The sequence below is a fragment of the Megalops cyprinoides genome, chromosome 3 (genome assembly GCF_013368585.1).
Source record: "Megalops cyprinoides isolate fMegCyp1 chromosome 3, fMegCyp1.pri, whole genome shotgun sequence".
NCBI lineage: Eukaryota > Metazoa > Chordata > Actinopteri > Elopiformes > Megalopidae > Megalops > Megalops cyprinoides.
This window is the reverse complement of record NC_050585.1, coordinates 41,086,222-41,105,333: the sequence shown is the minus strand read 5'-3', so window position 1 is coordinate 41,105,333 and position 19,112 is coordinate 41,086,222. Positions and strand designations below refer to the sequence as shown.

General features: G+C 46.2%; 1 protein-coding gene across 1 annotated transcript in view; it reads right to left on the bottom strand.

The window, feature by feature from the left end:
* Positions 1-17,337, bottom strand: part of LOC118775144 (teneurin-2-like) — a 220,770-nt gene extending 203,433 nt beyond the window's left edge. Inside the window, exon 1 of the mRNA XM_036524890.1 lies at positions 17,058-17,337. Within this exon, the coding sequence (XP_036380783.1) occupies positions 17,058-17,280 (223 nt within the window). The 5' untranslated portion in view covers positions 17,281-17,337. The remainder of the gene's footprint in view (positions 1-17,057) is intronic.
* Positions 17,338-19,112: the final 1,775 nt, after the last annotated feature.

Here is a 19,112-nt window from a genome sequence, read left to right as displayed (position 1 = left end):
ATTCTACCCATGAGAAGCCATTAATGCTCACTACAGGACTGTCTTCCACACCCCTGTGGCTAGTCCTACATTAGACCTGCAAACACCTGTGGCAGCAATGCAAGCGCTCTTCTATTCCAAGTAGAGGTACATGCTGGGATGAAGACGAAAAAGCGAGGTTGTCGATTGGAAGGCCTGTTACTATGGTGACGTGCCATTGTTCAGATGCCAGCAGGCAATTACACAGAAGGAATACACTAAAGGAAAACCTTAACCCTGAGCAAGTCTTCCGCAACTTCTGAAGTACTCCTTCACACAGTGCATGAAAAATCCCTCTGTCTGCCAGGGACTAAGAGAGTTTTGTCACATGGGGAAACCGTGAGAACCAATGCACAGGCAACTATCATAACAGCACCTGGAGCACTGGACACCTGCTGGAAATGTCAACCATCCTCTTTTTTGGTCTTTATGGCTTTATTTCCCTGTCTATTTCTGTGTCTCTTTCTACCTCCTTTCTCTGACACACACACACGCGCACACACACACACACACACACGCACACATACACACACACACAACCTGCCCACACAAGACAGAGAGCCACTCCTCAGATTGCAGCAAATGTCAAAAGTTGAAAAAGAAAAGTAAGGAAAGTTATTCTCTCATACACTCTGTTGGGATTCTGCACAGTGCAGACTTGACTACCTGAGTGGACAAAAAATCCAGCACACCCTTTGACAAAATCATTTTTTAAAATCAGATTTTAAAAAAAGACCAAACTGTGCTTTGGAGAGAACATGCAAATTCTTCAGAGCCTCAGGTGTAGCCCAACTGCTAATAAATGTAATTATAAGAGAAGAGAATTTATTCCACAGGCACGTCCCAGCTGAGCTGAGAAAGAACTCCTTTCATTTTCAGAAGTGCCTACTTTCACAGGTAAGGGGGAGAGTGGTTAACGAAAAGTCCCAATTTTGATGAAATTGTAAAAGAATCGCCTCTTTCCCAGACCCTGAAAGGTGTGCAGCCGTGGCGGACGCCTACAGACAGGTGAAGTGTCGAGAGCTTGGTAAGAGCTCGGTGATGTGTGGTGTGGTGTGGCTCTCCACTGCTCCACACCATGCCCCGAAACACAGCCATTCAAAGCCCCAGCCCCACCCCTGCCTCCAAGCTCACCCCCAAATCATAGCACTGTGGCTGTGATAGTATTTAATTAGGCTGTTTTCATCATGCAATGATTCATTATGAACATGCCATAAGTTCCATCCTACAGCTCCTACTGACTTGTCTTATATTATCACTATGAGCACCATAACCTACTACTAATACTACTACTACTACTACTACTAATAATAATAATAATAATAAAGGCTTATTGGCAGAAACCCTATATCAAATATAGCATCCATTTATCTGGTGTAGTACTTTCCTGAGGCTATTCATTTGCACCTCCTTGCAATCGACTTAATGTGTTCAAGATTTGTCATAGCTGCCGAAAAACGCTTTACTTATTGATATTCACAAAGAATAATCATCTCACCATTGTGATTACAAATGGTTGATAATTACCCTATAATTATGATTACAAAAGGCTGATAATTGTCCAACAATTATGGGTGATGATCATGCTTATCAGCATTAATTTACCACTGTAGAATCGGGCGGAGCGACAAGCTTTGAAGATCATAAATGTAACTTACACCGGGGAAACAGGACTTAAGGTTAAGCAAAAACATATAGGACAGAACTGAACTATTGAATTCTATTCTGATTACTCGCAATAAATAGACAAACAACCAATTCTGGATGTTCAGTTCTGGTAACAAACTGACAAGACAGTAATACATTATTTAATTCAGTCTCATATGCATTTAATTGAGCTCTGAGTTAAGCTAATAAATGACATTTGTGTTTCCCAAATTAAGAATTAGAATTGGCCAATATTTCCTTTTTTAATAAACAAATGTTTGATAAATGCAGCTATGTTGTAACACTGGGAGGCACAAGACAGCACTAGATTAAAAGATACAGATAAAAAATTCTTGCACGCGGTGTTAGATACTAATGTCCGTGTTTAATATTCATTGATGTTAATAAATCAGCATTTCCCTGCCCTTCCTGAGCCCTGGCTCCTCCCCTCACCTCCCAACCCTACCACTGACAGGTGAGCGTAAATGGCCCACACCCATCAGTAATCACCATGTGTCACATGATTCAAACAGCCAATGAGACGCGTCCACTGATGCGTACTTACACACACAGGCAGAGAATGTGAAATCCACACTCTGTTGACTCAACAGAAGCCTATCTGTCTTTCCCAGCCAGCTACGCTGGATGTGCTCATAGTGAAAAAAGCACCATTATATAATCAAGTAAAGCAGACTCTAATGGGATTTAGCTTAGTGTTGGTGACGTTGCGAAGCATTTAACGCGGCCTCTTGGTTTTGACTCCCTGATTTCCAGGCTGGTGCGGGGCCCATAAGGATCATCTCAGAGAGTCTCCTTCAGCGGCTCCTCTGATTGCGTACCAGCTGCTCTCCATCGGCTGCTCGCTCACTCGCGATAGTGTCTTGCGGAGAACGTTAGGGTGCCTGCGGAGACCAATGAGTCTTCCGGCGCCAATCTTAGCTTCACTGAGGCCGTTAGCATCACTGCTCTCCTGCATTTCCATCAATGTCTCCAGGATGAGCTGAGGCAAGAGATCCCCTCCACCATTTCCCTTAAGCAGTGGCTTATAAATGCCACCTTCTTCCGCTCTTCAGCATGGGAGAGACCCTGTCTGACACACACCTTTCCCTCACATACAGGAAGAGGAGGATGAAGAAGAGGAGTGGCATGAACAAAGTCTAATGGGTCCACAATCCACAAAGGGAACGGAGCAGGTGGAGGTATTTCGATGCGAGGTCAAATTGACAAACTGTGGACAAATTGTGGGCTTTCTGCCGTTTCTGTCGTTCACCATTCCCTCCACCCTTTCCTCCCTCCTTCATCTCTCTCCGAAACTCTCCGTGTGCGTTATTCATACCTCCTGACAACCGCTCAAACACCTCACACTCCGTTTTGACAGGAGGCCCCAAAGAACAGCACGCCGCTGTATGCCACCAAGCTAAAGGTATGGCACAGAGGCACCGCATCCAACTAAAGTGCTGTGCGCCGGCCTGCACCGCGTGAATAATCTAATTCTGGGAAACAGGAGGCCCTCCGTGCTTTCGCTCGGCATCTTCCGTTAAGCACTTCCTCCGGCTCTCGAGCTGCACACGCCCCCAGAAGCCCAGCTTAAAGTCCATTAGGGTTGGGGGGAGGTTGGAAAATCACAGGGCCGCTTACGTCATTCACTCTTACTGCTATTCTTCTCATTGAAAATAAGGAGAGAGGCACTCGCAGGCTGTGAGTGCCAGGGCACGGGGGCCTCGCTGGGCCCCGGTGCGCTAATAAGTCCTCCGGAACAGCAGGGCAGGGGAGTTGAGAGCTGGACCAAAGGCCTGGAATTAAAGAGCCCCCCGCCTGCCGGAAAAACAGCTAAAATGACCCTCGTGAAAATCTCCCAGCTGGTGAGAGAGGTTCTTGTTCTGATTCAGGAGAGAAATTACCTACGCTGTTTAGCGGGTTCCCAGCGGGGTGGGGTGGGGTGTGGGGAGGGCGGGGGCTGAACGGTGGGGAGGTGTGGGTAATGGAGCTCAGCTCCTTTCGTCACATCAAAGTGTCCAATCATAATCATGTCCTCCTGCATCACAGCCAATGGCACACTACGAACAGGTGTTTGCTTCAAATGGTGTCTTTTTTAAGGTGTGGAAGTTATAATAAGACAAAAGTGCTCTCTGCACTGTGGCCTAATTCCTACAATCTCCATAGGACCAGTATGGAGGGCCCACGTGATCTGCTTTGAGCCTAAAGGCCTGGATTCAGCTCAAACACTCATTAGCACAGTGCTACAGTGAGCTGGTCCACAGCAGAGGAACACTCTCTCGCTCCTACTAGGTTATTTACATTTCTGCCCAGTTACATCAGTAGTGCTGCCTTTCAGCCTGGCCACCATCAAAGCAGAGACCATGCATGGGTATGTATATCTACTTCATTTTTTTTTCAATTCCCGCTGACAGAGATCACCGCCATGACCTCAGGGTGCAGCGTTCGTGCACTCATTTCACATTTACATTTTGTCGTTTAGAGGACACTGTTACTTACAGTGACTTACACAGAAAGAGAAAAAACACATCTAATATAGTTATGCAAAAGATGGTGTAAGCTTCCATAGTGTAGTGGTTGTCACATTTGCCTCACATGTGAAAGGTCCCCGGTTTGAAACCAGGTGCGAACAACTGTTTTCTGTCACTTGAAGGTATAGTATGACCTCATGCTTCATCCTCATTGTATAATCTGAATGCAAAAACCAAAGTGACAAAAGGTGTCATTGTGTCTATTTCCCCCTTTAATCAATGATGGGTGGCAGCGTAGCATAATTGGTAAGGAGCAAGACTCATGCCTGAAAGGTTGCCAATTCAATTCCCACTGGGCACTATTGTTATACCCTTGGGCAAAGTACTTAACCCACAGCTGCCTCAGTAAATATCCACCTGTGTAAATGGATAACATTGTAAAAAAAAAAAAAAAACTGTAACCAATGTAAGTTGCTCTGGATAAGAGAGCCTGCTAAATGCCTATAATGTAATGTAATGTAATGGTACAAGCAGGACCCAACTGGCCGTCTTTGACTGTGCCTGAGCCCCTTACAGGGTGCTGTGATGGCCAGCGCATGCCTGCTTTGATACCTTTCCTCAGGGGGGGGGGGTGCTTACTGAGGATCAGGAGGATAGATCTGTGCTCTGTTGGCATACCCCAGTATTCACAGTGTCGAAGGTCACTACATTCACTGCCTCCCTGGCTATTCCTTCTTCTTCATTCCCTCTTTTCTCCCCCTCTCTCCCTCCTCGTTTCATCCTGTTTTCTCCTCTGTCAGCATCTGTCTGTGAGGACCGAGGGGGAGAGATGGCTCTCCGATCATCCCTCGCTCGCCCAATCACAATGATGAATGGAAGCTGAGCTTTTATGCTCAGCCACTCACCCCTGCCAATGATTGTGCACGCTCACTTACAGAGCAAACCGGCTGTCCAGCATTAGCTCTTTTGTGAACTGATACAAAAAATTGCTCATTGCTCTGCTGATAAGTTGTATCTGCATATGCTATATTGTGCTGCATCTCTTAATGTTTCATCTCCTCTCTCTTGTGTAAGTCCCTTCTCTTCTAAGCCTTCTCCAGTGTCACCTATACAAATAAAATATAAATATAAATATATATATATATATATATATATATATATACACACATATATACAGTATGTGTAGAGGGAACATATTTTAGAGAAATATTTATAGCTTTAAATGTTAAGTATCCTTAAAATATGTAAGTTATTGCGAACTGCAATTGCAATATATTTTGGGGGTGAACAAAATTAAGACATTAAACAGATTTGGAAGAGATAAACGCCTCTCAGTTCACTTTCCCAGTAAAGGATACACATCACAACTGTGTTGAGTAGGATTTCCTGCTCAGACAGGTTCCAATCAAGTGTGGTTTATTGAAGAGAGTAAGTCATGGTCACATTGTACAAGTGCGGCAGGGACTGCGAGGGAGGGACAATACCAGGAAATTTCACAACTGGTGTGTCTCTGTTCTGCAGGGCCACCTGTAACAGTCAGCTTTAAAGAGACTGGTTCAGATTTACATTCTGATTAAAAGAGGCTGGCTGACTCAATCACTCTCCTATGACAACAGCAGTGGTGACCGTTAAGCAAACGCAGAGACTATTACACTACCTTATCGTCATTTAGCAGAGGCTCTTACCCAGAGACACTTACAGAGCTTACAGTTTTTTAAATGGTTTCCATTTATACAGCTGGATATTTACTGAGACAGCTGTGGGTTAAGTACCTTGCCCAAGGGTACAGCAGCAGTGTGCCTGCAGGGAATTGAACCTTTAGGATATGAGCGCTGGTCCTTACCACTATGCTACACTGACACCCTAGATCAGACTGTTACCCGTTACCTGTAGCCTGAATGTCCAGCATAGAGGGAAATGAGCTTTCCTTAGGCCACTGTCTGTTAATCCGTTCCAACCGCAGCCTGGTTCCTGGCCTGTTTTCTGTTTTCTAACATCCATACTGCCTCTGAGGTAGTTTAGAGTCCGTGATTGTGCAGTGTGAATGGAGCTGGTGAATTGCTGGATCTCACACGATGCTGGTAATTGGATAAAAAGGCACTGTAGCACTGTATCATGGATTGACAGGTGTTCTTATGTGGTCTGACTGCTCCGGCACATACTGTACTGTTGCTCAAGTGGACGAATTATACGTACTTACCGTGTATACTTACTGGATAAGAGGGTCTGCCGAGTGACTGAACGTAAAGGTGCCCTAAATGGAATGTCTCAAGTGCACTACTACTGTTCATCAGCCGTGTGTTCACTCTGTTCACCTCGTCTCTATGCACATGTGTTCAGAGAGCCAGGTGAAACGAGGCTTTGCCTGGTGAAGTGTGGATGGTACCATTCTAATCGGGGTTTGGTGGTGTGAAGGGTGGCCAGAATGGTGGCTAGCTTTGTCATGCCCTTTTCCCCTTTATGGAACCCTACTCCATCAACAATCTCACATGTCACCACACCAACCTCTGCAGGAGTGCTGAATCGAGATGAATGCTACACTCAAAGGCATTCAATAGATATTACATTACAATATTGGCATTTAGCAGATGCTCTTATCCAGCGCGACTTACATTGGTTAAGCTTTTTTTTTTTTTTTTACAATGTTATCCATTTATACAGCTGCATATTTACTGAGGCAGTCGTGGGTTAAGTTCCTTGCCCGATGCTACAGCAGCAGTGCCTTGGTGGGGAACTGACCCGTCAACATTTTGGGTATGAATCCTGCTCCTTAATCACTATGCTACACTGGCGCCCTGATATATTTTCTTGCAAGTCCCACAGTGCACTGCAGCAAACTTGAGTGCTCATTGGAAGATAGGTGCTATTCCATTTACATCTTTCGAACAATTCACAGACACCTGATGAATCACAGTGTGACTGAGAGTGATGGGAAAGGGAAGCCCTGGCCAACCTATTCACCCCAGCAGATCAAAGCTAACCGTTCCACTGCTGTAGGATCGTGGCCATTGTCAGCAGGTGGCCCAGCTGGTTTCTCACCCTGGCTGCAGGGCTCTACCTGCGCTCGAGACATGTGCCTCGCCGGCTGATCCACCCTGGTAAGGCCAGTTTTATCTGACAACAGCCAGCGGCCAGCACCTTTAATGTTGTTTGATGGGAAAAGGTTTTGCGGTAATCCATGGTAATCCCAGAATCCATGCTGAGCGATCCCATGGGCCAGACTAATCACAGCACAATGCGTGACAGCATCCTCCACATGAAACAACACCGAACGCAATGATGCTGGGCAGGTGCTCAGAGGAAGGCCAGACCCTGCAGAGACTGCAGATACAGAACCAGACACTCACATTATCAACCAAGGAGCAACACCACTAACAGAATGCAATCCAAGTAAAAACATGCCACATTTATGAGACAGAAATGATGCATGTAATGTGCATGCCTTTATATGTGTGTGTGTGTACGTGTGTGTGCTTGTGTATCTGTGTGCCTCTTTGTGTGTGTGTGTGTTTGCCTGCATGCATGCCTGTTTTTTTGTGTACATGCCTTGAACATGTGTGAATATGCATGCATGCGTGTGTGTGTGTGTGTGTGTGTACTTGTACCTGTGTACCCATGTCTGTATGTGTGTGTGCATGCCTTTATACGTGTGTGTGTGTGTGTGCCTGTGTATGTGAGTGTGAATGCCTCTGTGTGTGTGTGTGTGTGTTTGTGTATGAGAGAAAGAGAGATGATGTGCGTAAGCATGCATGTGTGCACATATGTGAGCTTGCTGAACTGCTTCCCAAAAGTTTCCCTGACTTCCTGGCATTGCTGGTTACAGCCAGGCAAACCAAGGGAACATTTATTACTTTATTTAAGCAGCAGACTACTTCATCCAGGGCTGCTTAAATTGCTGACATTTTTACATTTTATCATTTCATTCTTTTTTTTTTTTACCGCAGCACGCCTAGGTTATGTACCTTCTTCAAGGAGACGAGGTATCTTGAAATCGAGCATACAACCCTGTGGATCAGGATCCCAACTTCTGAACCACTTTTCAAACCCTACCTCCCTTGTTCCACCATCTCAGCTCTGAGTACGGTCATCACTCAGAGTAGCTCTGTATGATTCAGGCATCAGAGCTCCATGTAGGGAGACAACTTTACACATACCCGCCTCTGAAGACCGAGAAAAGCATTTTCTCATTTTCTCCTTTGACCCTCGTTAGCCCCAACATGGGTCATGAGGCAGCCTTTTCCAGCTTCTCAGCTACATGTGAACTAGAAAACAAAGCTTTACTTTAACGAAATGTAAACGGGGTTATTCACACAGCAGACATTTAAAGCACTCTTTCTCTCTATCCATATGAAGCTCCTTGACCTGGAGACAGAATGACCTGTTGCCATTTAGGCTTTTCTTGCTCTCTTGTTCGCACTGCCTTTTGCGGCGAATTGATAGCAGGTGTAATTATTTTCAATGCACAAAAACTCTAAAGGGCCTGTTGAACCGCTGGCTAAGAGTAACATTACAAGGATTAAATGGTAACAGCTACAAACAGTTTCCAGGCACATTGTACACGGCTCATGTAATTTTGGATTTATCGCTGTGTCAGGACCACTGAAACAAATATGTTTCATTTATTTCATTTCATACTACACCTTTGTGGTTACTGAGGTATCACTGGGTTTACTATGACAAGTCACATTTAACCACAAATTGGTAGTAGTTTATGTGGGAGACACCTTCCTGGTAAGATAATTGTGACACAAGGTAGCCACAGGGTTAATCCAGCTGCAGTCACTGTGCTTTCAAATACTATTAATACTCATAAACTAGAGGTAGGGCAGGGGCGATTTAAGAAAAGCGTGTGTGACATGCTGGGAAGAGTCATGTCTCATGCTTGTCCTGCTCCTCTCTGAGTGCTGTGCACCTCCACACATCTCTGATACAGCTGCCTGAATCAATGTCCTTTAACTTGAGTGGTGAGCAGGCATGCCCGGTCTAGTCGCCCTGTATCTACGATCGCACTTCCCTCGTGTTGATTGTCACACATTGGTCCCGTCTCCCCAGGGGGGTGCTGTCGTCGGTTAATCGAGCCGACGCGGAATCGTGCACGGTGGCCTCGTCTCCGGCAACCCCCGGCAGAAGCCGCTCCCGGGAGGACGGGGTGTTAATTGCGCGTGGAGACGCTCGGAGGCCCGTGTCCACTGGAGCTGCACAAACGCTCCCCAAACAAACAGGCCCCGTCATTAGGGCGCCCCGTCAGCGGCGTGGCACGGGGGTAACGGGCCGGCGCCGAGCTCCAGGAGCGCGGTCAGTCGCCGCGGCTGCGCCGGGATGCTGCGCTGCAGGGGCGCGTTGCACTTGGGAAGGAAATGCTCTCACGCCCTGCCCCCCCAGCGTGTATCCGCGAAGCGCTGCGGCTCCCGGCTGACCGCAGGGTCCTGCCAAACAGGAAGAGGACAGGAGGGAGCCTCATCACGGGCTCTGCTGGAGTCTGGCTCTGCAAAGGCTGAGCACGTCACTGTTACCGGGCTACAGAGCTGCACTATAGCCTAACTATAGCTGCACAAAGGGAAAGGAACAGGTGGACATCAGGTAGTGTATGAACAAATGTACGCACTCACCCACACACACACGCATGCATGCAATCAAAAGGACATAACACACACAATGAGCAAAAAACAAACACATGACTACATGCACATACAAGGACAAACACAGGGACATAAAAACACTCACATGAAGACACACACGCACAAATGGACATGCAATTATACACACAAACATACAGAAGAAGACACGCATACAGAAATGCGCATGCACATATACACGCAAACACACACACACACAAACAGACAAAAACACACAGAAACAGACACACACACAAACAGACACACACACCTGAACCTGTCTGAATGAACGACACTTTCACCTGCCACTCGCCCGGTGAGCCTCATGTGTCACCCTGGGTTAAGAGCGTCTGCAGGATAAATAAATACTACAGGTCTGGAGGAGATCACACGTGCAGGTCAACAGCCTGGCTTTGCAGAGAGCCTTTTAAAGGGCCTCATGCAATGTGACCACAGGCGTGGACACAGACCTGTGCAAACCCAGCAGCTTATCCATATTTCCAGCAGTGTGAGAGTGTACCCAGGCAAGCGCGGCCCCATCAATATTACATTCTGCACACAGGCACGCGCTACACGTTTGATTACAGCCAAGAATAAACAGCTCTCTAGACAATGTGAATCTATCATCAGTGTAAAAACCTCATTTCTTCTGCCTGCCACAGTAATATTCACACAGAGAAACATTAACACATGATTTGTACACTTCCAGCGTCAAACGCGGGGCGCTGACAGCCGCACATTGCCTCGGAAACGCTTTTCACAAAAGTCTCCCAGCTGTCTGCTTTAATAACCTGCTGTTGAGAAAGAATGCAAATGGCTTTAAACTCTTAAATATCTCCTCTTTATCAATAACTGAACCCCAGGGCTATTTTTCTGCTCACAGAAGTGCAGATCTACTGCCAAATAGGCAATGGCATTCAGAGATACATTCAGGCGGCTCTAAGAGAAAGAACACAGTGACACGTGCACAGGTGCACACACACACACGCACACGCACACGCACACGCACACACACACACACACACACACACACACACACACACACACACACACACACACACACACACACACACACACACACCCACAATGAGCACAGGTCTCAGATCGCAGAGGTTAAAGCCCTTTTTTTCCCCCACCCGAGAGCTTCCTGTTGCTACAGCATGCCACCAATCACAAAACGGCACATGATGATCTCTTTGTCCATTTAAAACCACTCTCTCTGTGTTTGGTAATGGTGAGAGTAAGGGCCGCGACACACTGCGCCAGATGTCTCAGTGAGATAAACTGCTCTTAAGAGGGGCGCTGGAGCCGTTAGGGTGCGCGAGACGGCCGTTACCAGAGCCCCAAGACTCGCTCATTCCCCCTGCACCATATGGCCCTAGCTAGACCCCCCCTGCATGCACCGTATACTCCCGGGCACTGACGGGGGACTCGGTTCCACAGAGGCGGGGACTGCTAGGTTAGACTGCTAATCTGTCTTAATTTTACAAAATGACACCTGTGATAAACCAGAGGGGAGCATCACATGGGTGCCGATTTCTCTGTTTAGACCGTGAGGATGTGTCCGTAGAAGACTGCTCCGCGCACGCTGCTTCAGGGGGAGTGCCCCTGCCCAACAACCGCAACAGGGACAAGAGCGTCAGCATGAAGGACTGCGCTGGGAGGCCACCTGTTGAGCACAACTGCAGAGTGAATTTTTCATGCAGAACTGAACTGATGCACTGATCCCACTTAAATTTAATACACGCTACTGACAATATGTGAGGAGTGCAGTTTATATTTTGGCAAACAAAAAAAAAAAATATTCATATGAAAATCTTTACAACAAAGTGCCAATGAACAATATGAAAGTCAAGACATTCTTTGGTGAGAACTTAGTAAATATTCAGAGGAAAATGCAAAGATTAACATACTGCATCAAGCGGCACACCATGCAAAGGTAAAAGCATGGATGGGTTTGAACCCTTGAGGTTTAGTTTACAAAAGCAACATTTTGGCCACCACACATGTAAGATAGCAGAATACTACCTGTTTGTAGCGTAAAAGTATACAGATAAAAACAAGAACACTTATTAAGGGAAAGGATTCATCCAACCACAGAACTACAATCAAAACCTCTCCGGGCAAATCATAGGGAAGCTTCAGTAACATAAAGAAAGACATTAGAGGCAACTTGATTGGTAAAACTGAATGAATAAAACAATATTTGGGTCACCTTGCATCTCAGAGGGAGTATAATGAGAGATGGGATTTGAAACCATGACACTGAGTTCACGTGACCAATGGCTTAACATTTGGCCACCACTCCAAAAAACATCTGAGAGATCTCTTGTTTACCACAATTAGGCAGGGTAAAAAAGCCTAAACCTGAGAGATCTTTTGCATTAAGGTAATGACTTTGTGCAAACACAGCCCCATGTGCATTGGTCCAAATGAAGCGATGGTGACTTTGAAAATCTGAGAGACCTTTAAAGTCAAAACAAACACGTTTGAGACTAACCGTCTGATGGAAACTGAGAAACAAACGCTACTGCTGTGTAGCCATCGCTGCCATGCAGTGAGGAGTGTGGCGTGCTCCACTAGGTGGCAATAGCAGAAAATCAAGGCTGTCTAATCAAATCAAAATCAAAAACAAAATCAAACAATCAAACAAAACACTTCAACAACACCAGAAAACCTGTTGCTACCGGAAAAAGGAGCACGCAGTTTAAATTCATTAAATTAATTCAAAAAGGTAAATATCACATAGCATTTGTTGAACTGTATCTAACCTGTAGCTGTTCCGCAGTAACCATCTTGTCTTATTTAGGGATGTTCCTGATTCATATGATAGCTGAAGTTTATTTTGTATACATAGAACTGACTAATCAAGTCCATATCGATTACGGTTATCCGTGACTGAACACTTGCTGATGGTTTTGGATTAATTGGCTGTCTGGGGTTCACTTTGTCTAATATTCATTTAGCAGACGGGGATTTAAACCCACAACCTTTCACTTACAAGCCCTGCTCCCTAACACTACACCACACTGCTACCCTGCCGCTCTGCTGTGTAGTTTACTATATGTGAGTAAACTTTGCAGCACACAATACCATCACCTGCAAGTTTGCAAGTCCCCGCAGCTGAGTGAGTTTCAGCAGCGGAGTTCATGAGCGTGGAGGCACAGAGGGCCTCTCGCCTGAGACTCCGGTTCACACACCTCTGCATTCGCAACGAAACTCATTTATTTCTTAACACCCAGCAGATCCTTGATGCTATGATACACAAGCACAACAAAACAATACAAAACCCCAAAAAAAAAAAAACAACAAGAAAAAGGAGCAGAAGACGGAGAGCATTCAGATCACGTCCTCTTCATGTGAGGACATTTGATCTGGAGAAACATAAAGTCCTCCCTCTCTGCTGGTGGGGGATGGGTTCATTTGGTGTGGGAACTGCAAAAGAACAACGCGTCCACACAACGGACGAGCTCGTTTGAACAGGAAGGGGACTGTGGGGGGGGTGGGCAGGGACATGGGGAGATCAATGGAGGGGGGGTGGTGGGGTGGGACACCCCTGCGCCTCTCTGTCACCCCCTCATCCCGGGGATTCGCTGAACAAATCCGGACAGGCTTTAAATCAGAGAGGCCGGGAGGGGGGATGCGGCTCCGAGTCGATGGGAATTCGATCTGCGCTTATGCAATTACTCCAAAAACTTTCTTGGGCACTGCTCTGAAGAGGGGAGCTGCCCGGGGAGCAGGAGACTTCCATTATCAGAGACAGGGTGTCAAGACAGCCTAGTCTCACACATTCAGATTGTCCAGTGAGCGGGATCAATATTCTGGGAAGCAATGATGGGGGGGGGGGGGGTTCAGGGCGCCGCATCTGAGACTCACTGCATATGGAGAGAAATGCGAGAGGACGGCTTTGATTGAGAGGGTGGTTTGAATTTATGGTCTTTGGTGGCCCAACCAAGCGATCCCAGACAATCTGGGTGGTGAGATCTGAGGGCTTCCACTACAGTTGGTCTCATTAGGAGCTGGCTTCAGACACCAAGGGCTCAACTGCCCGATCAGCCAGCTTCAGCTTCCTCCAGGCACAGACTCCTGCCACACTCATCCAACTGGTCCCTGCATGCGGGGTTAGGAATAGTGAAGTCACATCCATGGGAAAGATAGTAGATTGGGCGTGTGCTACAGCATGGCAAAGTGGTAAGGAGCAGGGCTTATAACCAAAAGGCTGGGGCTTCAAATCTGCTGCTGTCCCCTTGGGCAAGGTACTTAACTCACAATTGCCTCAGTAAATATCTAGCTGTATAAATGGATAAAATTGTATCCTATATAAGTTGCTCTGCATGAGAACATCTGCTAAATGACAATGATGCAATGTAATGAGTGTGACTAATGCCCCCCCCAGACCCCAGGTCTTTTTCACATCTCTGGGTTAATAGCGTTTTTTCCGTTAGACAGGCCCTTGTTCACAAAGACCCCCTCTTACACATACCCTGAGAGCCTCCTGCTCCGTATGAAGTCAGAGAGGCTCCTTGTGAAACATCTCTGAACAAAACAATCCCCAAAGCACATAATTTCTTGCTTCTTTCTTTTCTTTAAAGGGTAACTTCCACTCTACATATTAAACCCCATATGCCTACTTTTTTTCAAATGGCAAAATGCAATGCAAAATTAAAAGCTAGGGAGAGCTTTCAGAGTGGAAAAACCTCCATCCTCTTCCACTGTTGTCTCACGCTGTGATGTTAGTGCTTGACATTTTCCATCTAATGCATAAGTGATGAATGGGGTCTTCATTTATAACTGCCTTGAACAAGTCAGTTTTTTACCCTCCCAATACCCATACAAGCCTTCAAAGCATGCACAAAGGCTGTCCTAAAATATTTAAACCATTTATTTCTTAATTGAAATATTGATATTTTAGCAGAAACTGTGCATGCTCCATGCTCCATTCCCTTTCCATTAGCCTACAGTTCCCAGAATGCAGTACAAAGCTAGTTGTGGCCTTTCATAGTTAGCAAAGCTAGTGTGTAGCTAGAATGGCTAAAATTCAATTTCCACACAGTAAACCACAAAGCTGTGTTACAATTATGTTCTGATGCATTTAAGTGATCAAGTTTTTTTTTTTTTTTTTTTGAAAGAATGAAAACACAATTTACAGATGTCACTTCCTACAATCCAGAGAGACAGAGAGGTAGAGCAATGCATTGTGGGTTTTGTGGAGGATTTGACAGCTTCCATGAAAGCATTTCAAATTGTCTTGAGCTCTTAGATGATTTAACACAATGAAGAACTTTTCAATATGGATTTGTGCTATAAATAAAAGAATCTGAACTTTGCCCTCCCTAAGACCTGGGCTAAAGCAGACGGCAGTGCCACGATGGAGAGTATTAAAGACACAGAGATCTTTGGGTTGATATCACGCACTACCTGCCACACATTTGCACAGCATTTATGAATGGGCTGCTATTTAAATCAAAATGCATGCTTTCGATGACCCTGAATATACAGGTTGGTGCGCGAGTATGCGCGAGACTGCAAAACCGGGAACACAGGAAATGAATCTCTTCTCTGCTCCTCTCCACATGTCTAAAATGACAGAAATACCTTTATTCTCTCTCCGCTGATAAAGTCAATTAGCTTTTAACATTAGATTACTGTATTTGATTGTCCAGATGCGATTATGGCTGGCTCTGTACTCGTAGCTCGAACCACTGATAACTCTCCACTTCCATGTTTGTAGAAAATTGCTTCACTGTTTTTCAACCATTTTTCACTCTAAAACACACACCAAGGGCTATGCTGTAGCGAAACAATAGAGGCAACATTTACAAGCAGAAATACAACACTGTATGCTTGGCAAATATCCCATCCTATTTAATGGTGACAAACACAGGCTTCGCAAGTTTTCGACACCTCAAATGCATCTGGCTGAAACTCAGAAGGCTCAGAAGAGCCTTGGGTCTTAATCAGTGGAATGTCAGTATCCACCACACATTAATTACACAGGGTTTAGATCTAATCCAATCAACCATTTAGAAGGCAATGACCTCTCTCCCCAAATTCCCTCAGCAAATGTGTCTTCCATTGCTTACAAATCCGCATAGTGTGTCTCTCTCTCTGTCTGATCTCTCAGAGAAATTCAAAGATGCTTTTTTGGAAGGACAAACTGTATTAATGCCTAAGCAATGACACAATGTAAGAAAGCATAATATATTTAGCACTATATAATATCTATCCCTAGCTGAGAGTTCAGAGTACACACAAATACACTTAAGCATATACGTACAAAGTAAACATGAATAATAAATAATAACCAATACAATAAATAAATAAAATAAATAATCAATTATAATATTAACAAAGAAACATAAGTGCAACAGGGTTAAGGCATTTTCAGATGACTGTCATAAAATTGTACCAAAAAGGGACTTCTGGAAGATTGAGCTATAATGGTACTCAGCACCACACTAAAGAGCATGCCTTTCACTGGACTGACAGCACTGGTTTTCTTTGGACCTCTGCGGGATGTTTTAGCAATGGGAAGGCTGCAAAGCACAGAAAGCACTTGACTGGGGAATGATCACAGGAATATCCACACAGGAAGCCCATCTGCAGCCTGGCAGAGTGTGGGCTAGCGTAGCCTCAGTCAGAGGCTCAGGCAGGACTGCAGGGAACCGTGAGGTGAAGAATGCACCCGTCTCATGTGACTCAGGCTACAGGTCTGCACTTGGTGCTGAGTTAATGCGGACGGCAGGGGGGTTTGTACCTACAGTAAAAAGGTATGGGAACACGGAGGAAAATGATCTGTATGTGCCCAAACATGCACTGCGCGTGAAACCTGTGACATCACAGGGACACGTTCTCACAGGGGAGAAGGTTAAAATGGAACAGGTGCAGTGTGCCTCACCTCTTCACACATACACTGGGAGGTTAGAAGTTCAGTAATTAAGAGTTTGCTGAAGGTAAACAGACTCAATAGCACAGGAAAAAAATGCATTCGCACTGTATTGCTGTACCTGTGCTTGGATAAGGAATGGTATTGTGGAATGCTATAAAACGTTGCACCTGTAGCATGACATGGATGTAAGAGAACACCTTGAGTGCATCACATCTGAGACAGATAACAGGAATAAGCTGGGGAAAAAGGAGAAGGTTAGCACAGGTGAGAGGAAGGATCGCAGGTCAAACAGGAACTGATGTAGAAGGGAGCACCTGACACAGGTAGAACAGAGAGGCACATGGCTGTCAAACAGGTGTGTTTCTGGGAGCCGAGGAAGAAGGGAGGATCTGAGACAGGTACACAGGTATAGACCCTCACCTTGCCTGGAGTACTCGCTGACCTCGCGGTGGACCAGCTCGGTCACACAGCCTGTGTAGTGCAGGCGGGAGTCATGGTCGTAGGCCTTGAGCGTCTCGCTGGAGCTGTATGACTTCTGGGTAGGCACCCGGCAGTCCTCGCTGTCCAGTGATGAGGCATAGTGCAGCTCCTTCCCGCAGCGGCTGCGGGTCAGGGAGCGGTGGCGGCGCTCCTTCACATCCATCGCTGCTCCGATCAGAGCACCGGGCCCGAGATTCTGCACGTAACTACGTCTGTCACCTGCAGAGGGACCACAGTGCCAATCAGTGGAGAGAGCCAAGCCTTACTGAACAAAGCTAACTGTGGAGCAAAACGCCCTGATTCCTATTGTACACAGGAGAGTAAGAGATGCTATTCCAATATCTGTGCTATACCTGTAACTGCTGTACTGGTAGAGTACAATACATCAGTCAATCAATCAATGAGCTTTCATTACAGTATAGTGCTCTGGATGATCAAGGCCTTTTGAGCAACTTGTGAGAGTATACAGAATTTTTTTTAGATCAAAGTTTGTGAGCATCAACCCAGATAGATCCTACAAAATTGCTCAAAGAAAAAATTTAGGGTTTTGATCCCAAATTTCAGAGCATTTCATCAGCAGTGAATCTCCAGGGAGGAGGAGTGTGTGACTGCATCATCTCTAATCTATAGTAGGGGTTAAAGAGATAACAGGTGCTCACTGCTCAGTTAAAAACATGCACGAGAGAGAGAGAGAGAGAGAGAGAGAGAGAGAGAGAGAGAGAGAGAGAGAGAGAGAGAGAGAGAGAGAGAGAGAGAACCAGCGTCCTATGTTGCTGACGCAGGCCACAACACAGGCTGCCACCGCTGCCTGGGGGAGGGGGGGGCTGTCGAGAGTCAGTAGTGGAAATGGCGGAAGGTTCCAGAATCCATCGACAGGCGAGCCAAGCCTCGTTAGGGCTACGAGAGAAAGAAGAGCGGGCTGCGCTCCAGTGACAACGCCCGGAGGGAGATCACACGCACCAGACGCGCCGGAGGCAGCCAGACGCCCAGGCACTCAGGGCTCACTCGAGGCTCCAGATCACACCCCTCCGCCCGCTCCGCCCACCAAGCTGTGCTGTTCACCCAGCGGGACCCGCTTTACACCCACAGACGGCAGCTCCCGCCCGCATGATCAACCTAACCCGATCAATATCACGGTATCACCAAAATACAGGTGTCACGAAGGTCGGAGCACAGACACCCACCCCCCACCAATCACCGGTCTGCCATTCGCAGTTCTGAACATTCTCGGCGAACTGAGTCACCTCGGAGGGTCACTGTGTAGCTATTAATCCCTCTTAGCCAATTAGCATAAATGAGAGCTGTGGAACTCCCTGCTCCCATCTCTGTTCCTGGGCTACAGAGCACTACTTCTGCTCACGCTCTTTGACATTTATTTGTCATATTATAGGTGTCTATAGTATGACCCAATGACAGGCTTGCCACTGGGAAAGGGTGAGGTGTGCAATAATTTCAACAGAGCAGATGTGGTTTCCCACAATGAATTCACTTGGACTTTTATAGTGACACAAAACTTAAGTGACTTTACAAGGACTGAAACAGGAAATAACACCAGCTCACTGCTGAGCCCACCTTACACAAACTCCCTACCTGTTTGGCCGGGCAGCAAAGCTGCTCACCGACAGCACACAAGCAGGGCAAGGCAAAAGCATAGTGTGGTCCCAGCAGGGGTCGTTACACAGTTCAGGCACCCACCAAGGCTATAGGTCAAACCAGGTATTGCGGTACTCAGAAAACAAAAAGGATCTTTCACAGGAAGGCGATCAGCATTCAGAGCAGCAGCTCTCCACAGTCAGCTCTCCTCACCTCACCACCCAGGCCTAGCATGCTTCTTTTATGTTCCCCTGACGAGCAGGTAATCCGTGACAGGTGTGCTCGATGTGGGGGGAGATACCTGTCCTCAATAACAACCCCCTTGCTGTGTCACAATAGCACTATTACATTTTTTATGGAGCAAATGTGTTTTATTTTGTGTTGGGAATAAATCCCATTTCT